Consider the following 19,017-nt stretch of genomic DNA (forward strand, 5'->3'; position numbering starts at 1 on the left):
GTGTTTGATTGAGTATATAAATCATATATATTATTTTAAAAAATAAAATTAAAAATAATTTTTTATTATATCTTTATAATATTAATTATTCGTAAAAATAAAATAATAATTTATTAAAAAAAATATATTTATTAATTAGTAAATATTAAATTTTATTGTAGTTTTTATTAAGCTAATTAAGATTTTTTTTTCCCGAATTTTGACATGTACCAAATCATGACCCCCTGAATTTTTTTGGCCGTTAAAAATTCCCTTTGAACTATTCAGATTGTTAGATTTAAGGACTTTTGTCTAATTTCATTCAATAAAATTTCTAATAAAATTTCTATATATAAAACATCCTAGTAAAATTAAATAAAATAAGAACAAAAAAATACAAGAAAAATCTATTTTTGTTATAAATATTAATAATTATGTGGATGTTCAAATTTTTTATTTATTACCATTAATTGTGATCAATATTCATTTTTTCTTAGTTTCTTAATATTTGATTCTTGTATGTGTATAAATAGGAGATCACCCATTAGAATAAAACACTAAGAAAATTCTCATCTCTTCTCTATTTTATTTTTCTAAATTATAATATTACATAATACATTATCAGCACGAGCCTCTAACCAAGGTATAATAATGTTTGTTATGTGATCTTAAATTGTTTCAAAGTCATGATACGCTAAATATATATATACTCATCTGACTGATAAAATTCGAGCTAATCATTTTTTTTATTTATTTATTTTGTTATAAATCAATATTTATACAATATATGTCTTTGCTTATATATATTTATATAGATGCCTATATATTTGTGTTGATTTGTTTATCATATTATATTGTTTAATTTTATTTTCTTATTCTATGTTTTAGTATTTTACTGTCTATGTGTTATATTTGTTGTACTTTTATTTTCTTTCAAAAGCTTATGTATAAGTCTAATAATTTACACTTTATATTGATATAGTTTTTTTCAAGGCAAACCTTGCAAAACTTGAATTTGTGGCACTTGATATTTTCGGAAGAAATTATTTATCATGGATTCTTGATGCTGAAATCTATTTAGATGCTATGAGTCTTGGAGACACCATCAAAGATCAAAATACTGAAACAAACAAAATAAGACCAAGGCTATGATTTTCCTTCGCCATCATCTCCACGAGGGGTTAAAATTTGAATACTTAACCGTAAAAGATCCTCTTGTGCTTTGGAAAAATTTGAAAGAAAGATATGACCATCAGAAAACTGTCATATTGCCAAATGCTAAGAATGATTGATTGCACCTGAAGTTGCAAGATTTTAAATCAGTAAGTGATTATAATTTTGCAGTGTTTAACATCACTTATAAATTAATGTTGTGTGGAGAAAAAGCTACTGACTATGAAATGTTAGAAAACATATATACTACTTTTCATGTCTCTAATGTGCTCCTGTAGCAACAATATAGAGAGCGAAATTTTATAAAAAATATTCAGAATTGATTTCATGTCTTCTAGTAGCTGAACAGAATAATGAACTTTTGATGAAAAATCATGAATCTCGCCTAACTGGGTCTACCCCATTCCCTGAAGTGAATGCAACAATTTCTGACAATCATAATTATAGTCGTGGTCGTGATCATAATCAAAGTAATAGACGTGATCGTGACCATAATCAAAGTCGCGGTCGTAGTCGAAGTAATGTTTGACATCGTAGTGGCCAGAATAAAAATTCGTATACTCCAATGAAAAGCACAACTACTGAGAACAAGGGAAAAGGTCCTCAAAATAATAATCGTAAAAATTTTGAAAACTTATGTTTCAGATGTGGAATAAAAGGACACTGGGCACGTACCTGTCTACGGCAAAACACCTTGTTGATCTTTATCAAGCATTTGTGAAAGGAAAGGAGAAAGTAGAAGCAAATTTTGCCTATCAAGATGATGATTTTTTCAAAGAGCCTTTGGATATTACGCACTTGGATGTTACAGATTTTTTTAATGAAGATCCCATTAATAGCAACATGAATATCGATAATGGAGTTGGGAATGTCCACAATTAGTCACTTTTCTTGTTATGTTTTTATTATTATTATGGTGCGTTTAGAAAGCCACAATGTAATTAGATTTGTGTGTAATTAGAGGTAATTACAAAATTTGGCATGTTTGTCTGACCATATGATTACACTGTAACTGTGTAATTGGAAGTAATTGAGGGGTTCTAATTACACTCTCCAATTCTCATGGCCCCCATGAGAATTGAATGTAATTATATTATGTAATTAGTAAAAATTTTCCATATTAAACATTAGCTACTAAAAAATATTATTTTCCCATGTAATTACTAACTATTTTGCCAAACAATATATTAGGAATTCATATGTAATTACCACCTTATATCCAAAAAATACCTTGTATTTTAAAATATAGTGTAATTATTAAACTGGGTAATTACTTAGTAATTTAATTACCCTACCTAGTAATTACACAATTACTTCCAAACATACCGTTGTTATTATTTATTTATTTACTTTAATGTGTTCATTTTATTTGGCATGTTTATGTAATGAACTTTTATTATTTAAGTATTTATATTTTGAACTTATAATATTTTTTTGTTGGTCAATGAAGTAATGGACATTCGTCATCTTATACATGATTCTACAAATAATGGTGAGAATATATGTTTGGTGGATAGCGCAACCACTCATACAATACTTATAAGTGATAAATATTTTTCAAATTTCTCAAGACTGAAGGTAAATGTTAATACAATATCAGACACTACAAATTTAATTGAAGGCTTCGGAAGAGCCATTATATTGATGCCTAGAGGACCAAAAATTATTATGAATGATGCCTTATTATCCACCAAATTAAAAAGGAATTTGTTGAGTTTCAAAGATATACGTCGTAATGGATATTATATTGAGACAATAGATAAAAATAATTTTGAGTATCCTTGCATTACGTCTATTGTTTCAAGAAAAAAATGCATCTTAGAAAAATTACCTGGTTTATCATCAGGTTTGTATGTTACACGTATAAGTACAATAGAAACTCATGTTATTGTGAACGAGAAGTTCACAAACCAAAAAAAATCATTTGTTATTTTGCATAATCGGTTCAATAATGATGCGTAGAGTAATAGAGAACTCACATGCTCATCCATTGAAGAACCAGAAGATTCTATTATCTAATGAGTTCTCATGTGCTGCTTGTTCTCGAGGAAAGTTAATCATTAAACCATCACCGATAAAAGTTGATATTGAATCCCCTAAATTTCTTGAACGAATTCAGGGCAACATATGTGGGCCTATTTGCCCACCATGTGAACCATTCAGATATTTTATGGTATTGATAGATGCATTAACTAGATGGTTACATGTGTGCTTATTATCTACTCGTAATGTAGCATTTGCAAGATTACTTGCTCAAATAATCTAATTACAAGCACAATTCCTAGACTATGCAATCAAGACAATCTTCCTTAATAATGCTGGTGAATTTACATCATGAGCTTTTATTGATTATTGTATGTCAATAGGGATAAATATAGAACATCCTGTTGCCCATGTACATACAAAAAAATGGTCTAGCCGAATAATTTATTAAGCGCCTCCAGTTTATCGCAAGACCATTACTTATGAGAACAAAACTCCTAATTTTAGCTTGGGGACATGCTATTTTACATGCTGCGACAGTTGTACGCATTAAGCCAACATCATTTCACAAATTCTCCCCATTATAATTGGCTTTTGGTCAGGAGCCAAATATTTCCCATCTAAGAATCTTTAGTTGTACGGTATATGTTCTGATTGCTCCACCACAACGAACAAAGATAGGTCCTCAAAGGAGGCTGGGAATATATGTTGGGTATGAATCTCCGTCTATCATTAAATATCTCGAACCCACAACTGGAGATATATTTTCAGCACATTTTGCTGATTGTCATTTTGATGAGACAAGTTTCCCAACTTTAGGGGGAGGGAAAAAGAAACAGCTGGAAATAGAAATTATAAGGAATGCACAATCATTATCTTAATTTGATCCTCGTACACATCAATGTGAATTTGAAGTTCAAAGAATAATTCATTTGTAAAATATTGCAAATCAATTACCAGATGCATTCACCGACCCAAAGAAAATTACAAAATCACATATTCCAGCTGAAAATGCTCTAGTTTGAATTGAAGTCCCAGAAGGACAATTAACTAAAGCACGCTTGAAACGTGCTAGACTAGTCGGTTCCAAAGATAAAAATCCTCGAAAAAGAAAAGGAGCAAATAATCAAGATGACCCTAATGAAGAGGCTGAAAATTTCGAGGAAGATGTTGACATAAACAAATCTCTTGAAGAGATTCAGGTACTTGAAAATATTAGAAATAATGAGATCTCAATAAATTATGTCAATACAGGAAAAGAATGGAACCGACTCGAAGTAATTGTCGACAATATTTTTGTTTATAATGTAGCACTAGAAATTGTAAATGAAAATGAGGATTTTGAACCTAAATCTATCAAAGAATGTCAAAATAGAAAAAATTAGCCAAATGGAAAGAAGCAATTCAAGTAGATTTGAATTCACTTGCTAAACGCAAAGTATTTGGACTTATAGTCCCAAACACCTAAAGGTGTGGAGCCCGTTGGATACAAATGGGTATGTTTACGTAAAAGAAATGAAAAAATAAAGTTGTGAGATACAAAGCAAGACTTGTAGCAAAAGATTTTTCTCAAAGACCAGGTATTGATTATGAGGAGACATATTCTCTTGTGATGGATGCAATAACATTAAGATATTTGGTTAGCTTGGCTATGAGTAAAAAACTCGATATGCGATTAATAGATGTAGTCATAGCTTATTTATATGGATCAATAGATAGTGATATTTACATGAAGATCCTTGAAGGATTTAAGATGCCTGATGCATATAATTCAAGCAATCGAGAAATGTGCTCAATTAAATTATAAATATCATTGTATGGATTAAAACAATCAGGAAGCATGTGGTACAATCGACTTAGTGAATATTTATTAAAGGCTAATTAGGATTTTTGCTCCCTGAACTTTGACATGTACCAGATTATGTCCCCTGAGCGTTTAAGGTCGTTAAAAATGCCCCCTGAACTATTGTGATTGTTGGATTTAAGGACTTTTTTCTAATTTTAGTAAAAAAATCTAACATGGATGAAAGTTCGGGGGGCATAATTTAGTACATGTCAAAATTCGAGGGGCATGATTTGGTAGATATCAAAGTCTGGGGAGCATAGTTTAGTACATAAACAATCACTGAAATAGTAAAATTAAATGAAATTAGACAAAAGTCCTTAAATCTAACAATCTTAATAGTTCATGGGGTATTTTTAACGTCTTTAAAAGTTTAGGGGGCATGATCTGGTACATGTCAAAGTTCAGGGGGAAAAGTCCTAATTAGCCTTTATTAAAAGAAGAATATAAAAATGATCCTATTTGCCCATGTGATTTTATAAAAAGTTCAAGTCCTGAGTTTGTTATCATTACTATTTATGTTGATGATTTGAATATTATTGGAACTCCTGAAAAACTTTCAGAAGCTGTGGAATATCAAAAGAAAGAGTTCAAAATGAAAGATTTAGGAAAAACAAAATATTGTCTTAGTCTACGAATTGAGAATTTAAAATGTGGAATTTTCATTCATCAGTCAACTTATACTGAAAATATTTTGAGACAGTTTTATATGGATAAATCACACCCATTGAGTAGCCCAATGGTAGTTAGATCACTTAATGTGGAAAAAGATACTTTTCGACCTAGAGAAGAACATGAAGAGCTCCTCGGTCTTGAAGTACCATATCTTAGTGCAATAAGAGCATTGATGTATCTTGCTAATTGTACAAGACCTGCTATAACTTTCTCTATCAATTTGTTAGCAAGATTTAGTTCTGCTCCAACATATAGACATTGGAAAGGGATTAAGCACAAACTCCGCTATCTCCAGGGTACTATTGATAAAGGATTGCTCTATTCTAATAATTATGGGTCACAACTTATTGGTTATGCAGATGTCGGATACTTATCTAATCCACATATAGCCAGATCTCAAACTGGCTATTTGTTCAATTGCGGTGACACTGTTATATCCTGGCGGTCAACAAAGCAAACTCTGGTGGCTACTTCCTTAAATCATGCTGAGATACTTATAATTCACGAGGCAAGTCGAGAATGTGTTTGGTTAAGATCAATGGCACAACATATTCGAGGAACATGTGGATTAACATCTAATAAGGAAGTACCAACAATTCTCTATGAAAATAATGTTGCTTGCATCGCTCAATTTAAAGGAGGGTACATTAAAGGAGATAGAACTAAACATATTTTACCAAAATTCTTCTTTACACACAATCTTTAAGAAAATTGTGATATCGATGTTCAACAAATTCGATCAAGTGATAATCTTGTAGACTTATTCACAAAGTCATACCAACATCAACTTTTGAGAAGATGGTGTTGGGTTTTATGCCCTAAATAAAACTCATTTCAATATAATCAGATTTACTTATTAATATAGATCAGAAATAACATTTAATGTTGCATGGTTCAGATGATTTATTTCATGATTATATGTACATAATGTATGAATTCTATTTAAGTCCAGAACATATCAATTTGTTAATGATTATAGTGTTGTCAACACAGTGGAATATAATCTTAATTATATGTTTGAAAGTTTATTCCCTGATTTGTCAGAACACTGGATTTAGACTGACATGGTATAATCAGCGATAGGTATTCTTACACCTTGGATAAGTGTTATGTCCTTTCCAGGACATTGGCAAAGTTTACCAGCATCGGATGTATGGAGTATACATCGGAAGGGACCGATATTGAACTTTGATTAGATATATTAGAATTTACCGTAATATCTATTCAATTAAATATCACCTGTTGATCCTAAATCAAATGATCTTAATCCTGATATGATTAGGTTCAATCTCAAGAGTGTTATTCGTGTTCTTTGATTTGTTAGTTAAGCCTACTTTTGGGTCAGGGTGATACGTACATTTTGGGAACACGATAGTGCAATTGAGTGGGAGCGCTAACATAAATATGGAATATATAGCTTCTATCTAGCGAATAGAAAGTAAAGGATGATTTTCTTCGAGCTTAACCAAACGAAAATAAATGGTGGAGATCTCATTTCACTTAGCTGAAATATCATTTATACAGGGTTAAGTGTTTTAAGGATAAAATACATTGTAGAGTGTTACGGTAATTTAATCCCTTTACAGTGTAAATCATCTATATAGAGGATCATTGATCACATTAGGGTTATAACAATGGATAACTAATGACGTGTCTATATCGTGGAACATATAGAGCGTTCTATATACTGAGAGTGCAATTCTAAGTTCTATGCGTGGATTCAATGAAGAATTAATAAGTCAGTGAATTTAAGATGTAAATTCTTGATCTACTTATTGGAAGTTCGGATATATAGACCCATGGTCCCCATACTAGTTGAGACTATACTGCTTGTAAGACTCAGTTAATTGATTTTGATTAATCAATTATAATTTTAAAGTTAGACTATGTCTACTTTGTGAATTTTCACTAAGCAAGGGCGAAATTGTAAAGAAAAGAGATTCTAGGTTTATTTATTAATTAAGAGACTTTATATGTCTAATTAATAAATATATTAAATGACAATATTATTTAGTAATTAATTTTTAGTTATTAAATAATTAGAATTGGCATTTAAATGGTTGAATTTGAAAATTGACGTTTTCGAGAAAATCAGATGCAGGAATGATAAAACAGCAAAATTGCATAAGTGAGGCCCATTATCCAAGCCCATGGCCGGCCACACTTTATGGGTTTTATCATTTATTTTTTTCATTATTTTAATGCCAAATAATTCTAACCTAAACCTAGGTGGTTACCTATAAATAGATAGTGATGGCTCTCATTCACACTTAACTTTGTGAACTTCTGTCAGATGAAAACTGAGCCTCTATCTTTTCTCTATAGACCGAACCTCTTCCCTTCTCTTTTCTTCTCTAAATTTTTGAAATCCTTGAGTGAATGAGTGAGTGCCCACAGACATCAAGTGGTATCTCAATCATAGTGTGTAAGACTGTGGAAAACCATCCAACAAGAAGGAGAATCAGCATCAAAGGAAGGAGAGAAAGAGATCCAGGTTCAGATATTGATAATGCTCTGCTACAGAAAGGAATCAAGGGCTAGATATCTGAACGGAAAGATTCATTATATTCCGCTGCACCCAATGTAAGGTTTCCTAAACTTTATATGTGTTTATTTCATTGTTTTAGAATTTATATTAGGATGTTAATGAAACATATTTGTTAAGTAAATCTAGAGCCTGGTAAAATATATCCAACAACTGGCCTCAGAGGCATGGTAATGATTTACTTTCATGAAATATGAATTAAAATGATGTTATATGTTGATTTGGATGGTTTCATGTGGTTTATGTGCTTATTTGATGATATTTTAGAAATCGTAATATATGTTACTGAAATATTTTTTATTTATTTTTTCTGGAAAGTAGACAAAAAATTAATAAATTTGGGCTTTTACAGAACCTAATTTGGATTTTTTATGAATTAGTTATGATTTTTTGAAGTTGAACGAAAATATCAGGATTTGAATCCACATACGCGCGCGCGGACGCTCGGACAGCTCCTTGTCTGAAGGGCAGCTCGGCCAGACACCCCATTCTGCGCGCCCAGGGGTATGCAATGCATACCCCTGTGCCTCAAACTTGTTTTCGTCATAACTTTTGATTCAAAAATCGTTTTTCATTGAAACAAAAGCCAAATTTTGGTAGAATTTTGTGTAGAATCTAAATTTTCAATTAAAAATCTAATTTTCAGAATAAAATTAATTTTTATTAATTTTTTAATTAATTAAAATTAGTTTCTGATATTAGTAGGCTTTGAATTTTGAAAATTTGATTTCTCACAAAGGAGCCTTATGGTTATTTTTTGAAATTTTAGATTATTTTATTTATTTTAATTATAAGATCAGATATTATTTTTATTAAAATTTAAATGATCTTACTTTGATATTAAAATATTATCTTTTAAAAATAATCTTGTTCAAATTTTAAAATTTGCTAACCATATCATATTTTTTTTCAAATTTTTTATTTTCAAAATATATTTTATTAATTAAAATTATAAGATTAGGCATATGTTAGGTTTAACATTTTGTCTTATTAGATATTTTTTTTTAATAAAATTATATTTTGGCAAAAATAACATGAAGATTTAAAAAATTGGTTAGTTTAGTTTGAATAGATATTTTAGGGTTTCAAACCATAAATTTTTCAAACTTATTATTTTATTATTTTTTTTTTAAATATTCTAACCATATAAAATATCTTATTTTTCAATTAGTTTATTTATGTAATATTTAAATTTATTAAATTATAAGACTTAGAATATAATAAAACATCTAAATTTAAAATTCAAGATATTATATTATATTATCTTATTAGAAATTTTAAATAAATTTAAATTTTGAATAAACTTGATATTTGAAAAATTGGTTAGATATTTTTGATTTTTTGTTAGAATTTAAGAAATTTAGGAGTTTGTTGAATTTTGAATTTTTTCAAATATTCTCTAACAACCTAAATTTGAATTCTAGTTAAGATATTTATTTTAAAATTTAATTTTTAAATTTTAAAATTGAGATATTTTAGCTTACTTTCCAGATATTCCAGATAAGTTATTATTGTTTGATTATATTATTATGTATTCAATTTTTTTTTAGAAACATATTATTTATTTGATCTAAATTGCTATGATTAACTTGTTGACAGATCCAATGATCTGATTTTAATCGTAGTCCAATTGTCAATAGATCTTATAAATAATTTGTAACAGGTAATCTTGCAATTTCTTTCATCTGTGTAAACCTAGTAACATGATAGGGCCCATCCAAATCTTTTGACCTGTGTGAGCCTATATGTTTGCTATTGGGCTTAGATGCATATAGGAAGCCCATTTAAGTTTTACTAAGTAAATGGACTAGGTTGCTAAAATAAATTTTGACATAAGTAAATTTATTTAGGCCCAATTAGATTTGGGCTTATTCAATAAATAACAATTGTTTATTTAAAGGTTAAATTTCTCTCTTTTGGGCCTTGTGTGAGAGTTGGGGGCCAATAGAAGTGGGTACGACATACTGAACCCAGCTCCCCCTCAAATGAACTACCCCAATTGTGAAGGCCCATTTGCCTTATTTAAATAATTGTATTAGGTTAATTATATTAGTCTAACCTAATTAAAATTGAATTAGCAACATAATTAACTTTTAAAATATATGAAATTTATTTTTTCATTTAATATTTTAAAGTTAATTTTAGAAAAACACTTAGTAAATGAAATTATTCTAGATAGTTATTTCTAGAACTAGTTATTTTTTCTAATATTTAATTAGGAAAATATCATAGATTGTGAAATTAATTGTTTAATAATTAATTTTGGTACAATCTAATTTAAGTATATTTTTCCTAGTATTAAATTAGAATTAATAATTAAGTCTTCTCTATACTTAATTATTTATTTCTTGAATTTAATACATTTAATTAAATTGAAAATTTAAATATTTAAGTTGATTTTCATCATGATACTTAAATATTATTATTTTCATGTTATTTTAATTAAAATTGAAAATTATTTTAAGTTTGAAATCTTATTTCAAATAACTTAAATTTGAATAATTTTCAAAATATATTTTATTTTATTTTATTAATCCTTTTTCCACAATTTCGAAATTGCATTTCTTAAATGCAGAAATTTTGAATTTTATTTGAAAAATAGATTAAAGTTGTAAATTATTTATTTTAATTTTGGACCAACTTAAATCAATGATTTTTTCATTTAATGATTAATTAAAATAAATGAAGTAAAATATATTTAATTAGAAAATGAATTAATTAGTCAATGAAAATCTAAATAGATATTATCTGTTTTTTGCTTGAAGTATTTTTCTAGTGTATTTAATTAAATAGAAAATTAATATTTAAGTTGATTTTCATCATGATACTTAAATATCTGAAATTTTTCTTATATATTTAATTAAATAGGAAAATTATATTTTTTGTTGTAAATTAATTTTATTAATTAAATTTGGGCCAACATTAAATTAGAATAATTTTTTCAGAATTTATTTTAACAAGCAATTTCGAAAATTGTATTCTTAAATACTTTAATTTTTCGAAATGCAATATATATTTATAGAAAATTAAATTTGAGTTGTAAATTAATTTAAATTAATTTTGTAACAACTTAAATTGAATATTTTTCTAAATATTTATTGGAAATTATTACTAAGATGGAAATAATTCATGTTATTTTCATATCCATCTAAGTAAAATTTATAAATATCAAATTAAAATTTATATTTAGAATTTTTCATTCTAAATTGGAAATTTTAATTAAATAAATATATATTTAAAATAAATTGATTAAAATAAATATTAGAAGAAAATACACTTTAAATAATGAGCTTTATTATTAGGACATTCGATCTCCATTGTTGGTTTTACATAACTTTTGTTTTAGTGAGTAATCCTCCCTAATGGAGGAACGTTCATTAGCAAGTTAGCACCGTTAAATCTCGAAAGATAAGTAGCTTTGTAAGTGTTTTATATGGTATGGATCACCCTAATGGTGACGACTGTATTTGACTTACAAAATATGAAACAATGGTGGAAGCTCATAAGATAGAATAGCCTTGACTCTCGCCTAAACGGAACAACGCTGGATTCCAATCTTGATCGAATAAAAGGTTGCTAGAATGTTTAACATTTTAGATGAGCTGACAACTCTATTAAATGGATGGTAGCTTTGACTCTCGCCTAAACGGGACACTGATATCAGTTTGTTGAAGACCTTGGAAATTATTTAGGATTGTATGTTTTAGTATTTTCACTTGTCATTCCTACTTGCTATATGTTTAATAATTTTTGAATTGTGTATGAATTTATATTGAACCATGTTATTTTCTGTTATTAAATTGTAGTTTAATTTTGAATCTTCATTGTTGGTCTAACTTGGTTTGTTTTTCTAATGAGATAAATCCCTAATAGATTTTCACCATTAGACATACATATTAGTGTTAGATCTCGAAAGATAAATATTGTATATGCAACATCTAGCTGTTCATCAATTGATGACACCTTAGACTAGTATTTTTACAATATGAAACAAGAAGATTGTATAAATAAGATTACTTTGACTCTCGCTAATCGAAGCATCGTTGGATTCTTATTTATAAACGAAATTATCCTAATTCCTCTTAGCTTATTCATTTCGAATTAGCTCAATAACATATCATTAGATGAATGGTCTATATATCATTTCATGTCATTCTATTTTTTCTCTTCAGAAATTAAATGACGCATATGATTATAATCCCGAAATTCTATCTCAATCTTAGAAATCTCCTACTTGTATAGGCAAATCTGACTTAGAGTTTAAATTAGTAGTGGTGGTTCAAGAAAGAATTACTCATTATATTTGGTATAAATTTAAGTCTTTGACTTTAATTTTAGATTCCAAACAAAAATTTTCTTATATTTCTAATTCCAGATTACAATACAGTTACACTTTCACAAGTGTTTAATAACCATTTTCTATCAATGGATTCAAACTGTATGGAATATGAGTTTAATATTCTGTGACCAGGATCCACTTGTACTATTCTATGAACTCTTTGAAGTAACTAAACCTATGTCATCAAAAAGACACAACCACACATTTTTTTTTAATCTATGGCATTTGTATCTTGTTCATAGTGGTTTTGACAAGATCAATCTCTGCAAAGAGTTAATATGCCTATATCCACTAAAAGTTGTTCATCTCATTCGTAGATGGATGTACATTCAGGGGTGGATATAAGTTTTTTCGTTGTATTCTTAAAACGATAACTCTAGATTATACATTATGCAAAGAAATTTGAAATGTTTGAAAAATTTCTGATTTCTAGCAATGGTGGAACACCATTAAGGTAAGTGGTTAAAGATCTTGCGAACTGATAGGGGTGGAGAAATAGTTAGTAGATATGCAGTTCAAAGATCATTAAATTGATTTTTGAATTATATCCAAACTTACCTCCCCAGAAATTTCGATTTGCATATTGATGATTAGTTACTAGTCGTTGCCTAAGTCCTTCTATGGCAATACAATTTCAGAATGATGCAATGGTTGGGTACTTAGTGTAAATCATTACTAGATTCATGGATGACCTAATCAAAATCTTAAGAAAAGCTAGAACTGTTAACCATGGTTTGTTAGCTATTCTAAGTGATTAGGGGTAGACCATCCCATAGTCAATAGATAAGAAAGTGTTTGTTTAAACAAATACTACTTTTCTAAGAAAATGACTAAGTCTGAAAATAAAGTAGCAAATAAAGGAGATATTTTTTCTTGATTCCAAAAGTGTTCTATCATCTTATTTGACATATGATGATCCCACTGCCTCTGTTGTCTTGTAACAACCGAAGAGGTCAATACCATTTAGTTTTCTTAGGCATCATTCACGGTACCTTGTCGCAGTGGGAGAGTTTCTAGGAACTCACCTTCTGATGACTTGGAAGACACTAGTGATTAAAGTCCATTGTGAGTTTAAACAAGTAATGGATTGTCAAGATAAGAAACTAAGAAGAAAAGCCAATAGAACTATGGTTTAATCCATTCACATGGAGTAACCTAAACTTTCAATTACAAGGACATAAAAAGAAATTTTCGTTAATAAGTCTATTCAATGGACTTAACAAAACTTTCTGTTCCTAGTATTATAGGTTTGAGTTTATCTAAACCTATGGCTTGTGGTATACCTGGTAATTACTTACTCTAGTGCAAGCAACTTCCTTTAGTAAGATGCTGAAGCATTTTCAATCTAATGGCAATCTATAGAAGTTTCTCGACTTCTAGGCATAGATTTTATTTATCTAAGGAAAAGTCTCAACTATTCCAGAAAAGATAAAGCCATGAAAGAATCTCTTAAATCAACAGTGAGAGGTCTCAGATATGCTTTAGTATGCCTTAGACCAGACACCTGCTGTTGAGTGGGAGTAATGAGTAGGTATCAGATTAATCCAGGAGAGGAACATTGGAAGACAATTAAGTAAATCTTAAGATTAAGAAGAGGAACTATATGTTAGTCAATAAGGGTGTATTTAAAACTCTTAGACTACACCACATCAGATTTCGAGACTTGCCTTTGTGCTAGAAAGTCTGCTGATAAGATGGTGATTACTCTGGGGGTGGAGTAGTGATTTTGGAGAAGTGTAAAAACCCATATGAAATCTCTAGGTCTACCAGAAAGGGACTGAATGTTAAAGTTGCAGGAAAGGTACTTATTCAGTCTAAGGAAAGTTCTATACATTTGTGGCACCGTTCCAAATTGCCTTAACTACTAGGGTTACTTCCTGAATAACCAAGAAGTAGTTGCCAAAAGTATAGAGTCCAGTATCCCAAAAGAGTAGACATATAGAGAGGAATTTCACATTATCAAAGATTTTGTGATTAAGGAAGAGTAATGGTGGAGAAGAGGTTGTGTTTAATTCAACCTGTCAGATCCTATTACGAGGAGTTTACTACTACTACACTTGATTTGTATATCAAGGTGTTGAGATTATTTGAAATGCACATTTTGTTTTATATTAGTGCAAGTGGGAGTTTGTTGGGTTTTATGCCCTAAATAAAATTCATTTCAATATAATCAGATTTACTTATTAATATAGATCAGAAATAACATTTAATGTTGCATGGTTCAGATGATTTATTTCATGATTATATGTACATAATGTATGAATTCTATTTAAGTCCAGAACATATCAATTTGTTAATGATTATAGTGTTGTCAACACAGTGGAATATAATCTTTATTATATGTTTGAAAGTTTATTCCCTGATTTGTCAGAACACTGGATTTAGACTAACATGGTATAATCAGCTATGGGTATTCTTACACCTTGGATAAGTGTTATGTCCTATCCAGGACATTGGCAAAGTTTACCAGCATCGGATTTATGGAGTATACATCGGAAGGGACCGACATTGAACTTTGATTAGATATATTAGAATTTACCGTAATATCTATTCAATTCAATATCACCTGTTGATCCTAGATCAAATGATCTTAATCCTGATATGATTAGGTTCAATCTCAAGAGTGTTATTCGTGTTCTTTGATTTGTTAGTTAAGCCTACTTTTGGGTCAGGGTGATACGTACATTTTGGGAACACGATAGTGCAATTGAGTGGGAGCGCTAACATAAATATGGAATCTATAGCTTCTATCTGGCGAATAGAAAGTAAATATGATTTCATTCGAGCTTAACCAAACGAAAATAAATGGTGGAGATCTCATTTCACTTAGCTGAAATATCATTTATACAGGGTTAAGTGTTTTAAGGATAAAATACATTGTAGGGTGTTACGGTAATTTAATCCCTTTACAGTGTAAATCATCTATATAGAGGATCATTGATCACATTAGGGTTATAACAATGGATAACTAATGACGTGTCTATATCGTGGAACATATAGAGCGTTCTATATACTGAGAGTGCAATTCTAAGTTCTATGCGTGGATTCAACAAAGAATTAATAAGTTAGTGAATTTAAGATATAAATTCTTGATCTACTTATTGGAAGCTCGGATATATAGACCCATGGTCCCCATACTAGTTGAGACCATACTGCTTGTAAGACTCAGTTAATTGATTTTGATTAATCAATTATAATTCTAAAGTTAGATTATGTCTACTTTGTGAATTTTCACTAAGCAAGGGCGAAATTGTAAAGAAAAGATATTCTAGGTTTATTTATTAATTAAGAGACTTTATATGTCTAATTAATAAATATATTAAACGACAATATTATTTAATAATTAATTTTTAGTTATTAAATAATTAGAATTGGCATTTAAATGGTTAAATTTGAAAATTGGCGTTTTTGAGAAAATCAGATGCAGGAATGATAAAACAGCAAAATTGCATAAGTGAGGCCCATTATCCAAGCCCATGGTCGGCCACACTTTATGGGTTTTATCATTTATTTTTTTCATTATTTTAATGCCAAATAATTCTAACCTAAATCTAGGTGGTTACCTATAAATAGATAGTGATGGCTCTCATTCACACTTAACTTTGTGAACTTCTGTCAGATGAAAACTGAGCCTCTATCTTTTCTCTATAGGCCGAACCTCTTCCCTTCTCTTTTCTTCTCTAAATTTTCGAAATCCTTGAGTGAATGAGTGAGTGCCCACACACATCAAGTGGTATCTCAATCATAGTGTGTAAGACTGTGGAAAACCATCCAACAAGAAGGAGAATCAGCATCAAAGGAAGGAGAGAAAGAGATCCAGGTTCAGATATTCATAATGCTCTGCTACAGAAAGGAATCAAGGGCTAGATATCTGAACGGAAGGAGTCATTATATTCCGCTGCACCCAATGTAAGGTTTCCTAAACTTTATATGTGTTTATTTCATTGTTTTAGAATTCATATTAGGATGTTAATGAAACATACTTGTTAGTAAATCTAGATCCCGGTAAAATATATCCAACAGATGGTTCACAAGATTAGAATGCGTCGATTAAAGGATCTCCATGAATGCCAAAATAAGGGGGAGTAGTTTCATTCTGCACTCTTTTTTTCTTGATCGAGTTTTTTCCTATTGGATTTTCTCGGTGAGGTTTTTAATGAAGCAATTATTATGGACATCCAAGGGGGAGTATTATAAATATTAATAATTATGTAGATGTCCAAATATTTTATTTATCACCGTTAATTGTAATCAATATTCACCTTTTCTTAGTTTTTCTTTTTCTTAGCTTCTTAATATTTGACTCGTGTATGGAGAGGCGGAGCCAAATGGGGTCATGTGGGGGCACATGACCCCACTCAACTTACTATCAATTTATATTTTCCAAAAAAAAATTAATTACTTTTATTTTTGCCCCCACAAATTTTTTAGTTTTTTATATTTGTTCCTATATAGTTTATAATTTTTATTTTTGTCTTTGTAAATTTTCTTTTTCATCTCTATAAAATTTGCATTTATTTTCTAATAACAATTATATTTTCATTAATATTTTTTTTTAAAAAAATAATTGGCCCCTCTAACAAAGCTGGCTGGCTCCGCCACTGCTTGTATGTGTATAAATAGGAGATTACCCATTGGAATAAAACACTAAGAAAATTCTCATCTCTTCTCTATTTTCTTTCTCTAAATTATAATATTATATTACATAATAATTTTTATATACCCTAACATCTTATCAGAAATTAAAATTATAAAAATTATAAATTATTATGACTTTATTTTTTATATTTGTAAAATTTTTTTAGTATCAAGATATTTGATTTAATGCATTAAGTTATACAATAATTATCTTATACTTTTAAAAAGCATCCTTATCAATGGTCAAAAAAATATCACTATGCTACAAGGACAAAACAATGGTACCTACTATAAAAATTTTCTATATAGATATTGAATTTTTTTCTCCATAATTACAACATTTATAAAAAAAAATAGCTAATAGAATATTTTTATTTGTTAAAAATACATAATAAATTCTTTTTTTTTTAATTTTAAAATTTTGAAAAAAATTGAAAAATATATTTCTATGATTTGTCATAATATTTTTTTTTTATTTAATTTGTAATATTTAAAACAATAAAATAAAAAAAAAATAACTAATTAGCCAAGATTGAATTAATTACAAAAATTTTATTCAACCACATACTAATTTTGTGAGAAATAAAAATAAAGAAAAAAAAAATTGTACTTACACATACAAATATAGCACTCAAAATGGTTCATAAACCATGTGACATTCTTTTCAAAACAAATATCATATTATATTAAACTTGTACACATTATTTTGTTCTCAAAATGTAAAGGAAAATTTCACTTTTTGCCCCTAATAAAATCTCCAATATCAAAATTTAGACCCTCCACTAATTTATACAAATTAATTCCATTGATTACATGAACTTTCTATTTTACCCTTTTTTTTTTAAAAAAAAAAAAAAATTGTTAAAATATGTAAAAACTTCCCTCTCGTGCACCCGTCTCTCTCTCTCTAGAAAAAACTGAAAACTGCCACCACTCTCTCTCTCTCTCTCTCTCTCTCTCTCTCTCTCTCTCTCTCTCTCTCTCTCTCTCTCTCTCTCTCTCTCTCTCTCTCTCTCTCTCTCTCTCTCTCGGTGGACGGTGGTGGAAAATCGGAGCACAACCCAATCACTCAAGAATCTTACACCATTATAATGGGTAAGTTGTGTTTTAAGCATTTTGTTAGATATTATGTAGTTTGTTTTCGTTATATGTGTCGTATTTCTTAGAACTGGTATTTTTTGGTTTGAAATGGTAGAGATCTAGTAGATATGGTTTTCTGTTAATATCTAGGTTTTGCAGATATTATCGACAGTTTATTGATAGAATATTGATGCTATGTCGATATTCTACGAAGAAAGGTCAGGGATGACCATTATCGACATGATTTCGATAGTTTGTCGATATCATGTCGATAACAAAGTAAATTAACATACATAATTTATTTAACAATTTGTCGATATTTTGTTGATAGCATGTCGACATTAAGTCGACCAATATTGTCGACAATATATCGATGGAATGTCGATATATTGTCGACTTTAAGATAAAAAAAAACGTTTAACATAACAAACATTAAAAATTCTGAAACAAACATAACAAACATAACATTAAAAACATTAAATCATAACATAACATAATAACCTTTAAAAGTTCATAACAATCATAACAAACATTAAAATATTAAAAAGTTCACTAAAAAAATAAACATTAAAACTCACCACTAAACAACCATAGCATAACAAATTAAAATTGTTTACCTTGTGGGTGAGACTTGTAATACTTGTATAAAGATCCAGGCCTTACCAGTTTACGATTAAATATGCCTATTTGCAACGACGACATCCTTCGGGGAATCCTGGTGGTGGAGCCGGCCATACACCAGTTTTGTGAAATTTTCTTTCA

At 29.1% G+C, this 19,017-nt stretch overlaps 1 protein-coding gene across 1 annotated transcript; it reads left to right on the forward strand.

Annotated features, from left to right (window-relative positions):
• Positions 1–5,687: 5,687 nt before the first annotated feature.
• Positions 5,688–6,359, forward strand: LOC133032982 (secreted RxLR effector protein 161-like). The gene has a single exon (XM_061107474.1). It carries the CDS (start codon positions 5,688–5,690, stop codon positions 6,357–6,359), a length of 672 nt encoding a protein of 223 aa, XP_060963457.1.
• The last annotated feature ends 12,658 nt before the right edge of the window (positions 6,360–19,017 follow it).

This window comes from Cannabis sativa, unplaced genomic scaffold (genome assembly GCF_029168945.1).
Source record: "Cannabis sativa cultivar Pink pepper isolate KNU-18-1 unplaced genomic scaffold, ASM2916894v1 Contig1, whole genome shotgun sequence".
NCBI lineage: Eukaryota > Viridiplantae > Streptophyta > Magnoliopsida > Rosales > Cannabaceae > Cannabis > Cannabis sativa.